Here is a 13,859-nt window from a genome sequence, read left to right as displayed (position 1 = left end):
CATTAATGCTAAATATATATATACATATATATATATATATATATATATATATATATATATATATATATATATATATATATATATATATATATATATATATCCCTGGGGATAGGGGAGAAAGAATACTTCCCACGTATTCCCTGCGTGTCGTAGAAGGCGACTAAAAGGGGAGGGAGCGGGGGGCTGGAAATCCTCCCCTCTCACTTTTTTTTTTAATTTTCCAAAAGAGGGAACAGAGAAGGGGCCCAGGTGAGGATATTCCCTCAAGGGCCCAGTCCTTTGTTCTCAACGCTACCTCGCTAATGCGGGAAATGGCGAATAGCATGAAAGAAAGATATATATATATATATATATATATATATATATATATATATATATATATATATATATTATCCCTGGGGATAGGGGAGAAAGAATACTTCCCACGTATTCCCTGCGTGTCGTAGAAGGCGACTAAAAGGGAAGGGAGCGGGGGGCTGGAAATCCTCCCCTCTCGTTTTTTTTTTTTTATTTTTTTTTTTCCAAAAGAAGGAACAGAGAAGGGGGCCAGGTGAGGATATTCCCTCAAAGGCCCAGTCCTCTGTTCTTAGCGCTACCTCGCTAATGCGGGAAATGGCGAATAGTATGAAAAAAAAAAAAAAAAAAAAAAAATATATATATATATATATATATATATATATATATATATATATATATATATATATATATATATATATATATATATCCTAGCCTGAGCCAGGTACCTATCCTATCAACCAAACCCCTATGGGTGGATGAACAGCTGGGTTGATTGTGGACCGACTGCCGCCCCAGCAGGATTCGAACCCAGACGCTCGACCCTGGGTCGAGCCCGTGAATGCGTCACGTTCAGGGACGCTAACCGCTACACCACATCACTGAGGAGAATATCTTGGCCTGGTAGCATGTAACAGACAACGAGGAGGGGGAAAAAATTCCCACCTAAAGTGACTAAACATCAAATAAATTCTTGATATAAAACTTATGGTTCAAAATTTTTTTTCGAACGTCATTTATCTTTCGCGCTTTCCATATCTGTATCTGTTTAGTTCCGTATCATAACCAGCCAAATTCTAGAGCACAAACTCTGAAAATGTCAATATATCTCGAAGGAGCCAACAATATTTGATACAAGTGGCCTTCCTCTGGGGCATGAGATGTAAGGGAGGAAAAAAATAAAATAAACTCCTCGTCTTCCACAAGTGTTCCAGGGGATTTTTATTTTCCTCACGGGATTCGGGAAAAAAAAAGAAAGAAAATCCACTATTGGGCGGGAAATTCATTCGAAGGGAGACGGTCAACTCCCTCAACTGTCGACCACTCACTAGCGAACGATGGCCTTGAGGCAGCGCACACGTCAATATGGGACCAACGTATTTCCATAAAACACACCGGGGGAAAAGATTCACTGTCCAAGCCAGCCGGACATTTTCTTTCTACGGCAGAGCACGCAAAACACACACACACCCACCCACCCACACACACACACACACACACACACACACACACAGTGTGACCGGAGAAGTTGTGATTGAAGTAATGGCTGTTCTTATGCCTGGCTCTGCTGGTAGAACGGATGCATGACGGAGAGCGCCACAAGGAGGAGGTTCCTGGCGTTCAAGCCAACGGGCGAACCAGAGTGTGGCAGACAGAGGCACGAGAGCGTGAGTACTACTGACGACTCTAGAACACGGGGGCCCGCATCTAGGTGTGGTGACGGTAGGTACTGAGGGGGGGTAAAGTGGTGAGATGTGGCCAGAGTTACTTCAGGTCCTGGTGTCTCTGCTAAACCACAACGATACGACCCTTCAGCACGACGGAACGACCCTTGAGCACGATGGAACGACCCTTGAGCACGACGGAAAGACCCTTGAGCATAGCGGAACGACCCTTCAGCACGACGGAACGACCCTTGAGCACGACGGAAAGACCCTTGAGCATAGCGGAACGACCCTTCAGCACGACGGAACGACCCTTGAGCACGACGGTACGACCCTTGAGCACGACGGTACGACCCTTGAGCACGATGGTACGACCCTTGAGCACGATGGTACGACCCTTGAGCACGACGGAACGACCCTTGAGCACGACGGAACGACCCTTGAGCACAGCGGAACGACCCTTGAGCATAGCGGAACGACCCTTGAGTACGACGGAACGACCCTTGAGCACGACGACGATACGACCCTTGGGGACGATTATCATCATGGCTTGGCCTCAGACCTCACTGTTCTGAGTTAGGTCAATGGCCATGGAGTCATACCGAGGGGCCATCTCGCCGTGCAAATTAACTTTCGCAGTTTCGCAGTGGAGGATATGGACTCATCCACGGGTTATGGTAACACAAAAACATGTAAATACTGATCAATGACACAAGCTAAACATATCTGCTTCGACCATCTCACTTTCTAACTGATCTGGTGCATTCTCAATCCCCAAACTGATCCGTCACAGACTTTAGAAACAACTTTAAAATCAAAATCAAATTTAAAAAAAAACTCAAAAGTCAGCCAATATGGAGCTACATATATAATGAAGTTTGGATATAGCACTATAGCATATCCACGTTTGGATATAGCACTATAGCATATCTACGCTTGGATATAGCACTATAGCATACCCACGTCTGGATATAGCACTATAGCATATCCACGTTTGGATATAGCACTATAGCATATCTACGCTTGGATATAGCACTATAGCATACCCACGTCTGGATATAGCACTATAGCATATCCACGTTTGGATATAGCACTATAGCATATCTACGCTTGGATATAGCACTATAGCATATCCACGCTTGGATATAGCACTATAGCATATCCACGTTTGGATATAGCACTATAGCATATCTACGTTTGGATATAGCACTATAGCATATCCACGCTTGGATATAGCACTATAGCATATCCACGCTTGGATATAGCACTATAGCATATCCACGCTTGGATATAGCACTATAGCATATCCACGTCTAACCGGTCCACATCATCATGGACCCACAGGCCCTGCACACCCGTCACGTGACCAGGGTCCTAACTTGTTTGCACGCTGGTGACAGGAGCCGAGTGATGGCCCATTAAACCATTAACTCAAATTATAGACACTTCAGGGCACAGACACCGCGTTTATATGTAGTTTATTTCAACGTGCGTGATGGTATTTTTCTCTCTCGCATCTTTTACGATTAGTTATTTTTTTTTTAACGACCTCACGATCAAGTTTTTACGTTCGTGATGCGTGTCGGAGCTGGATGGCGCAGCAACTACCCTCCCTCGGCCCCGTGGTGTAAACAAACCGAAACCGAATACCCAAATCAAACCCCCCTTGCTTCATTCTGGGGCTTTTTCAAATAAACCCGAATACATCTAAAACTGTTACTGGTCTTTGGTAAACCGAATACTACCCCAAACACACACACACACACACACACACACACACACATTAAAAACAACTGTGCCATAGTTTTAATAAGCCGTAATAATTACCTGCATTTCACCGATTCTATTCGACCCCGAAGGCTTTGTTCCGAAGCAAATGTTGCACCCGGGCCCATAACCACGGAGGCAGCAGCATTGCGTCGTTACAGCCAAACGCTTACCTCCGCCGCCAACACACTAAAACCCGTTATAATGCCGTCGTAACTCATTGCAAAAAGCATTAAGGCGCCGCTGCGTCCGGCACTGTAAGTTACTGTTTATGGGCCCCGCGAGTTCTGGCGCGACCTGGCCAGATTCGGCGCGAGACAGCAAGATCTGGCTTGAAATGGCTAAGGGGCTGGCGCGATTCGGCGTGAAACAGCCCAATCTGGCCGGATATGGCGAGACCTGGCGAGACCTGGCGTGAAATGGTAAAATCTGCCTTAAAATAGGAGTAGATGGAGAGATGCGGCGTGACACAGGATGACCTGCCTTGAAACGACATTATCTGTCGAGACTGTGAGTCTGACCGGGGCTTTGGACAACGTCATGAAACTGCTGCATCTCCCCCTGGAAGTAACAGAGACTAGGAGACATCGCTACGTGACTAGGAGACATCGCTACGTGACTAGGAGACATCGCTACGTGACTAGGAGACATCGCTACGTGACTAGGAGACATCGCTACGTGTCCAGGAGACATCACTACGTGTCCAGGAGGCATTAACTACGTGTCTTTAAGACACATGCCCCTAAAACTTGACGAAGTCTGACATCAACACATGACTGTGTAAGGTTCACTATTTCAAGGCTATGCTCCCCCTTGTGACTTGACTTGCTGCTGGGTACATTAAACCTAGCAAGACTCGAAAGCAGTCTTGGGTGTTCGAGCCTAAAATTTAGGGTGATGGCAGCTAGGCCCTTAAACCAAGAACTGTAGGGTTCACCTCCAGGTGACCCCCTCTTCCCGAACTAGCACACGATCATCTCTTCAGTAGGTAATCCATCGAAGACAGAATGAAAATCAAGACGATACGAAGCCCTGTCCTTCAATAACTTACGTGACTAATGTATTGGGCTCTTCAGCTAACAAGGGGTCTGGATAAGGGGTCGTAACGAACGCGCTGCTACTACTACTACTACTACTACTACTACTACTACAACTACTACTACCACTAAAAAGGGCGGGGGCGTCTCCTAGCCTCCTGCAGTAGGCACACAGCTACAGAGCTGCAGGGGTGTTTGAATTAACACTTGAAGGTGTTCAAGTCTTACCCACTAACTGCTGGTCTCAAAATAAACGTGGACGGCTTTAATGACCTTGGCCTAAAGCCGAGATAACCAGCCAAACCAATCGGTCCCGATGCAGGCCACTCAAAAATCTTCCTCTCTCGCATATCCAACAATCGACACGCTGAACACCTGAATAGATGACCATTTCCTGTTCGCCACAATGACGCGAGATTCGATATTCAAAGGATTTGTGTTCTCTGTTGTTCTCCTGTGTGTTCTTCACTCCAGTAAACTCTGTAACATGAGCGCGATGATTTGATCCCTCGACTCGACTTTATGCAAATATTGAGGCATCTGTTGTAACGTTCATTAACAAGGGTCAAGCTGGGTTAGGCCAGGGGTCATGCTATCATCCCTAAACATCGCAACGTCGTGTCCGCAAGTCGTACCGTCCTACTTAAGGGTCGCGCCAACACAATAGTGCGTCTGTGCTTATCGGACGGTACCATCGCGCCGGTGAATCGTACCGTCGCAACGTACCGCCATGATCGAGGATCGTACCATGGTGTTGAAGGAGTTATGCACACGGTACACCACTGCCTCAGATTACCCAATGACACCTCACCTCACTGAAACATGACACGTGAGACTTGCACAAGCCAATCCACACCCCAAGTTCCCACCTAACGACGTAAGGATTGACCAATGACCCATCACCCCAGGATCGACCAACGACCCATCACCCCAGGATTGACCAATGACCCATCACCCCAGGATCGACCAATGACCCATCACCCCAGGATTGACCAATGACCCATCACCCCAGGATTGACCAATGACCCATCACCCCAGGATCGACCAACGACCCATCACCCCAGGACTGACCAATGACCCATCACCCCAGGATTGACCAATGACCCATCACCCCAGGATTGACCAATGACCCATCACTCCAGGATTGACCAATGACCCATCACCCCAGGACTGACTAACGACCCATCACCCCATCTCGAGTGTCCAACGTGCGCGTCGTTTCGCTCGCTTCATGTAACCCCCCCTTCATTACCGATACGTTCCACAGTCGCATCCCCCTCAACGAACGGCAACGCAGCCATCCACGCCAGCAATAACAGCGAGACAAACTCTCTATTAACCACAACAACAGCTGTAGATCACCGGACAGCAACACTTCCTGCCATAACATTACAAGCGGCGCCACACCACGTACGTACCCTTCCTTAATCGCCTCATTTTAATTGGTTTGGTTTCGGGGATACATCCCGCAGATCTGTCTCGCGCGCAAAAATTGGGCCAAATGAGTATCAATCATTCCTAGAATAATCAATTACAGAGGGGAGGCATCTGGCCCTCTCTGATGAGCTTAGCAGGGCAGAGGGGGAGGAGGAGAGAGAAAAAAAGAAAGAATGATTTAATTTGGACCTAAGACGTGTGGCATAGGGTTATACAGCGTAATATTGTCAGTCTCGCCCCCCGGAACATCCGACAGCTCCGCCCATACAAAAATTACCTCCAATCAGGAGTTTTTGAAGAGGGCCAGACCGGGTGACGTCAACCCTACTGAGAGACAGGTCATCAAATTTAACGCGCCGACACTGTGGGCCATATTTTGGGCACATTTTACGAGGGCGCCCCGGGGTGATCCACCCACCAGCAGCCGGGGCCCCAAGATGAGGGAGACTGACTGGTCGCTACGTGCTGGTCGCCTAACAGGAACGTATGACCGTCTCATGTAATACAACACATCTCGTTCGGCACCATCAGGTCATCACCGCTCGTAGAGCGTGCGACATTTGATCATAGCGGAGGGACGACCCCTGAGCACGAAGGAACGACCCCTGAGCACGAAGGAACGACCCCCTTGGGCACGATGTGACGACCTTAAGTATGGTGGGTGTGAGCTTGCTCTCTCACCACCACAACCACCACACACACCCCTACCCCACGCCAACACCAACACCCGACTATGACGCACTCAAATACAGAGCTGATGAAAATCGTTCAGACTGACACCCCGCGACCACACCAGCCATACCTCCTCCTGTGCCACAACCCACCACCCCGCGACCACACCAGCCATACCTCCTCCTGTGCCACAACCCACCACCCCGCGACCACACCAGCCATACGTCCGACTGTGCCACAACCCACCACCCCGCGACCACACCAGCCATACCTCCTCCTGTGCCACAACCCACCACCCCGCGACCACACCAACCATACCTCCTCCTGTGCCACAACCCACCACCCCGCGACCACACCAACCATACCTCCTCCTGTGCCACAACCCACCACCCCGCGACCACACCAGCCATACCTCCTCCTGTGCCACAACCCTCCACAACGCGACCACACCAGCCATACCTTCTCCTGTGCCACAACCCACCACCCCGCGACCACACCAACCATACCTCCTCCTTTGCCACAACCCACCACCCCGCGACCACACCAGCCATACCTCCTCCTGTGCCACAACCCTCCACAACGCGACCACACCAGCCATACCTCCTCCTGTGCCACAACCCACCACCCCGCGACCACACCAGCCATACCTCCTCCTGTGCCACAACCCACCACCCTGCGACCACACCAGCCATACTCCTCCTGTGCCACAACCACCACCCCGCGACCACACCAAGCCATACCTCCTCCTGTGCCACAACCCACCACCCCGCGACCACACCAGCCATACCTCCTCCTGTGCCACAACCCACCACCCCGCGACCACACCAGCCATACCTCCTCCTGTGCCACAACCCACCACCCCGCGACCACACCACCATACTCCTCCCTGTGCCACAACCCACCACCCCGCGACCACACCCACCCATACGTCCTCTGTGCACCAACCCACCAACCCGCGACCACACCAGCCATACTCCTCCTGTGCCACAACCCACCAACCCCGCGACCCACCAGCCATACCTCCTCCTAGTGCCACAAACCCACCACCCGCGACCACACAGCCATACCCTCCTCCTGTGCCACAACCCACCACCCCGCGACCACACCAGCCATACCTTCTCCTGTGCCACAACCCACCACCCCGCGACCACACCAACCATACCTCTTCCTGTGCCACAACCCACCACAACGCGACCACACCAACCATACCTCTTCCTGTGCCACAACCCACCACAACGCGACCACACCAACCATACCTCTTCCTGTGCCACAACCCACCACAACGCGACTACAGTTATGAAGTAGACCATAAAAAGTACGGGGGGGGTTATATAGCCATGACACGCTCTGACTCCCTCCCTCCCTATCACTGCTACCACCAGTGACCGGGGGACACTGCCTGTCACCCCGGCAATGCTACACCACAGGTCAAACTACACACACGAGGTCACTTAAACCACCCTGAGCAGCGCTGGTGTGATCCTTAGGGGTCAGGTCAAAGGATGCGTCATCACGCTCAAGGGGTCGAGCCATCGTGTTCAAAGGGGTTAATTACCCTGGCACTCTTTTTCCCCCCCAAGCTGTCAGACAAGCAATTAAGACCCACGAGAAGGACAAGCCCTAGGAAGGTGTGTGTGTGTGTGTGTGTGTGTGTGTGTGTGTGTGTGTAATTCGACATGAGGTGTCTTAACCCCCTCTGTCAACTCTCGTCAGACGAGGCGCAACGCGTCTTAACATCCACCACAATCCTCGCCGTGGTTTTCATCCAGCGCTTCAAACGCTTCAGCTCCACCCTGATCCTTCTGGTATCCATCCTTGTCACATCCCCGTAATCTCCCTCCATACTCACCCCCTCCCCCCCTCTGCAACCACGCCCTCTGTCCCAATCTCTCCCTTTCCCCCTAGTACAAGCAGCGGGACCAGTCTGGAGCAGTGATATACCGGCAGGTCCTCCCCTACCTGCCCTACATTACCATATATTATACAGGGGGGGACAGCTCCCTTCCCCTCCCCCACCACACACACACACACACACACACACACACCCTACCCTTCCTCCCTCCACTATGGCACCGTAAGCTCGACAATATTTCCACGAATTTTTTAAATGGTCTACATTTCCGATATTTTTATCAATTTCATTTACCTATTCTTTTTTTTTTCAACATTTTCACAAAAATGAAATTCTACTCAAACTCTCCGACGAAAACTCTACGCAAAACCACTCTATCACAAAACCAAATTATAACATAACATTCCTCTTGAAATAAACTTGTAAAAATCAGCAAAGTATACCAAGCATTTGGGGAAGTTTTAAGACTTTCTACTTTTCTCACATGATACAAATAAACTAACATCTACTTTTACTCAGTCTTTTGACACAAACAACCATCTTGTCGACACCAAAACTATATTAAAACTTTCTGACCCCCCTGGCCAGCCGGGTCCACCATACCTCCTCACCGTTACAATGACTACACACTTCGCTGCTGGTGCGAGAGAAAACTGTGTCACTAACTGGCCACAAAATCACATCTAAACCCGCAAAATGCCATACTCTTCTGTACACATATTTCGTTATATGCCACTGACGAAATTTATCCTTCGTTATAGACACTTGAGTTTAATCTTCTTTCATAAAATAACTATATATACACACATTTCCTGCACATATACAGCATTACACTAACCACTACAGGTTCAATCAATTTTGCTCGGACCACACCCTCCCGTTTTCAGTCCAATGTACACTGACAGCCAAATCTTTTCATTCCATTTTGCACAGACCACTCCACTGTCAACCCATTTTACGATAAACACTTCCATTTTCACTCTTTTTTTTTTCATATCACGAACAGCGACTATTTTTCAACCCGTTTCACAGAGAAGAACACCACACCGACTGCACCATCATCGCCCTTGTATACTTCACTATCCACCACAATTCTTTGTTTTCTTTTTTTCATAACCCGCAGTGGTACAAAGCTACACGTACAGCGCCCCCAGTGGGAGGGTTGTATCTTTTTTTTCATAAGTTCCTCTCTCTCTCTCTCTCTCTCTCTCTCTCTCTCCTCTCTCTCTCTCTCTCCCTTTTTCCCATCGAGTCTCCTTCCTGTGCTTTGCTTACACTAGCGTCACTGGCTGGTTGGCCCTCCCTCCCTTGCTCCCGTCGCCACCTTCTGAAATACGGCATTACATGTCCCATCGCCATGATATTCTGAAGCAATTGAGGGAGGGAAAACCTGTTAATGTCCCGTTGGGTTGATGGGAGTGACACCTTCCTCCTCCCACACACACACACAATCCCCACCCCATTCATGATGACTTCAATACACTTTAAATCCCTCTTTTTCTTCCATTTCGACGGTGCGACCACAAGGGGACGACGAAGGGCGAGGAGCATCACCACGACGGTGCGACCCTCGAGGAGCACCACGGCGGCGACGGTACGACCCTCGAGGAGGAGCACCACGGCGGCGACGGTACGACCCTCGAGGAGGAGGAGCACCACCACGACGGTGGTAGGGTTCTTTTTGGTCCCGGAGGGCCAGCCGAGCCTTAAAACCCGAGATTCGACTTCAGCATACACACACACACACACACACGAGACACGTTTGAGGAGAACACTGTACTTGATACACAGCTCTGAGGGAGGGGCTGGGTTCCTCCATGACCGGCCGAGGCTTGGCCCTCACTGGAGGAGAGAGAGTTCCTCCGCTCTGGTCACGCCGGCCAGCCAATCCCCCCAGGGTAAGTGAGACAAATAAACAAATGGAGTGATGGAGTGTGTGTATGTGTGTGTGTGTGTGGGGAGGAGGGGGGATCTCTCTCCTTGAAGCCGTACCTTAGTTCACACACCTGACACCTCTCTCTCTCTCTCTCTCTCTCTCTCTCTCTCTCTCTCTCTCTCTCTCTACTTATACCTACCTTTAAAAAAAGAAAGATAACGTGTCTGGTTGGTCGCACCTCGCTAGCGACAGTCAGCACCTGCATTGTGCAACCTGCAGCCAGTCACTCAGTCAGCACCAGCATTATCCACATCACCAAAATCATACCTCACTCCCAGGGCACAAGACACGACTGGGGTGTGTGTGTGTGTGTGTGTGTGTGTGTGTGTGTGTGTGTAAGAGACACTCAATCAGTACAGGTAAATCCCACCACCACTACATTTTAACATCGTCATGCCAAGTCTTTAAAGTTGTCCATATATAAGACAATCATCTACATGATGTATGTGGGTTGCAGAGCCTCCTCTCTGTCACCAATTCAGAGGGTGCGCCCTTCTTCCTCCCTCTATCCTCTACCTCCGCCTCCTACACTCTCCCTCTCCACCCAGTATACCTCTCTCCCTCCCTCCCTCCAGTATCATATCTTCCACCCCTCAGCATCGTGTCTCGTCCCCCAATAAAAAGCAAAACGAAAGACAACTCCAAAATGAAAGAAGCCATACCAGCAACCCGACTAAAGTAAGCCATGAATTGAGGAACACTTAAATACAGGCGAAGGAAGCGCTCACTTCACAGGTGAAAACAAAACTCATCAAAACAACAACAATAACAAAAATATATCACATCATGTGACGCACGACAGAGAAACAATGCATACCTCGCCCATCCGCCAACGTTCAACCACGACAATAACCTAACTACATAATCCTACGTCCAACGACTCAAACGACGATTACAACGGGCGCCTCAAACGACTCAAACGGCCTAAGGTACTCCAACGACACCAGGTCCAACGACCATTCCAACACACACACACACACACATACCTAACGACTGACCAACGTCAATAACCAAGGACGCGGGAATGTCAAGAGGGACGACAAACGCCTTGGCACGCAAGGCTCAGGTCGACACTAACGAGGTAAACCAGCGCCTTCATACTGGGGGAGGGGGGGAGGGGGGAAGAGACATCTACATGACAAGAGGCGGAGGGTTGGGGTGGGGGGAGGGAGGGGGGGGGGGATACTGAGAAAGGTGACGTATACACGAAGGGAACACATACTAGATTTAGAAGAAAAAAAAAAAAAAAAAAAACCATGACGCGAGACAAGACATATCTTTTGAGACACGCGAAGAGTGGATAACAAATCTACACACACACACACACACACACACACACACACACACAGAAAAATGCCAAGACGTGGGGGAAGCATTCACTGCTGGCCCCAGTCCAGGGCGCGCGACACTCACGACCATCTCGCAACAAGCACATGATGGGTGAGAGAGAGAGAGAGAGAGAGAGAGAGAGAGAGAGAGAGAGAGAGAGAGAGAGAGAGAGAGAGAGAGAGAGAGAGGGGGGGGGGGGGGATGTGTGGAAGGTGGCTGGTGGCTCGGGGGAGGGATTTAGCGGGGTGGAAGAGAAACGGGATGGGGGGGGGGGGTTGGATAAAGAGAAGACAGAATTGGCGAGGGAAAAGGAAAGAAATGGAAGTGAGATGGAAAGGGAAGAGAGGGAAGGGAAGGGAGAAAATAAGAGAGGGTAGGAAACCCTGGGAAAGGTGAAGGGTGGTGGGGGGAGATGTAGCGTGAGGGGGAGGGAATAGGGACGGTGGGGGAGATTGGGTGGGCGAGGAAGCCTGGGAGAGGGGAGAGAAAAGGGGGAGGAAGGGAGGGGAGATGAGGGAGCCAGGGAGAGGAAATTGGAGGCAGTGAGTTATGTGGCCGGCCGGGATTAGCAGACCCAATCGATTCTTTGGAGGCGAAAATTAAGTCAAGGCGGAGGAAAACACCTCCCCGCCTCCTCCCTTCCTCTCACAAACTCCCCCTTCCTCAACTACACCTCTCACAAACTCCCCAGACTCCCCCTTCCTCAACTACACCTCTCACAAACTCCCCAGACTCCCCCTTCCTCAACTACACCTCTCACAAACTCCCCAGGCTCTCCCTTTCCTCATCTACATCTCTCACAAAATCTCCAGACTCTCCATTCCTCAACTACACCTCTCACAAACCCCCCAGGCTCTCCCTTCCTCAACTACACCTCTCACAAACTCCCCAGGCTCTCCCTTCCTCAACTACACCTCTCACAAACTCCCCAGACTCTCCCTTCCTCAACTACACCTCTCACAAACTCCCCAGGCTCTCCCTTCCTCAACTACACCTCTCACAAACTCCCCAGGCTCTCCCTTCCTCAACTACACCTCTCACAAACTCTCCAGACTCTCCCTTACTCAACTACACCTCTCACAAACTCTCCAGACTCCCCCTTCCTCAACTACACCTCTCACAAACTCTCCAGACTCCCCCTTCCTCAACTACACCTCTCACAAACTCTCCAGACTCTCCCTTACTCAACTACACCTCTCACAAACTCTCCAGACTCCCCCTTCCTCAACTACACCTCTCACAAACTCTCCAGACTCCCCCTTCCTCAACTACACCTCTCACAAACTCCCCAGACTCCCCCTTCACCTCCGGCCCCTTCTCCAAAGATTCCTTCCAACATTCCCTTCACTACTATGATTCCTGCACTACATAGTTTTCCTCGCCTCCAACTTCCAAACTTATAAATTATCAGTTTTCTTTCCCTTTTTTTCTTCCTCACTTTTTTTTACTCTCTCTCTCTCTCTCTCTCTCTCTCTCTCTCTCTCTCTCTCTCTCTCTCTCTCTCTCTCTCTCTCTCCTAAACTGTCTCTTCCAAGGAAACCCATTTTATATCTTTTTCCCTTCTCTCCTCTCTTAATCACTGACTTTTACCGTTCGTCAAACAGCCATCCGCTGCTTCCATCACATTCCTTGTGTCCTCTCAACTCACTGCTCGAAACAGTAATCTTCAAAATTCTGCGTCTTTAGTTCAACCTCTTCAATCATTCTTTCTGGTTCTCTAACTTTTCTAACAGAAAAAAAAATAAATTCCATAAGTCTCATACAAGCCTCTGTGTTTTCGCAAGTCTCTTTCTCACCCTAAAATCAAGTCTTATTTGCTAGTGTGTCTCATTAATCTGCGCCTTCCTCAATCAGCCTCTCGTCTGGTTAATGTCTCTCTCGTTCTCTAACCCACTGTCATGTTTCCCATCTTCCCTTATAATCACAGAACCTTATCCACTCCGCCAGGAACACAACCGCCTCCCATGCACATACCCAGGCGGCAACACCCACCCCACACAGTCTCACACCTCACGTACCTTTAACCTCTCGAGAACCCAGGTTAGGACGGGGTATGATAACGTAACCTTGGAACAGGTTAAGAGTCACGCCATCATATCGTCTCACATGAGGTGTGATCACCCAGGTCACATTACCAGGTCACCTGACCT

General features: G+C 49.8%; 1 protein-coding gene across 5 annotated transcripts in view; it reads right to left on the bottom strand.

Annotated features, from left to right (window-relative positions):
* The window catches only part of LOC139763231 (dystrophin-like), a 455,019-nt gene that overhangs the window by 299,942 nt on the left and 141,218 nt on the right, over window positions 1-13,859 (bottom strand). Inside the window, exon 1 of one of the 5 annotated variants that reach the window (XM_071689112.1) lies at window positions 10,225-10,278. The exons of the other annotated variants lie outside the window; for them this stretch is intronic. Within the exon in view, the coding sequence (XP_071545213.1) occupies window positions 10,225-10,263 (39 nt within the window). The 5' untranslated portion in view covers window positions 10,264-10,278. Of the gene's footprint in view, window positions 1-10,224; window positions 10,279-13,859 lie in introns of those variants that run through there. 5 annotated transcript variants of the gene reach the window in all.

The sequence above is a fragment of the Panulirus ornatus genome, chromosome 46 (assembly GCF_036320965.1).
Source record: "Panulirus ornatus isolate Po-2019 chromosome 46, ASM3632096v1, whole genome shotgun sequence".
Taxonomy (NCBI): domain Eukaryota; kingdom Metazoa; phylum Arthropoda; class Malacostraca; order Decapoda; family Palinuridae; genus Panulirus; species Panulirus ornatus.
The sequence above is the reverse complement of the archived record's forward strand: the minus strand, read 5'-3'. Positions and strand labels throughout refer to the sequence as shown.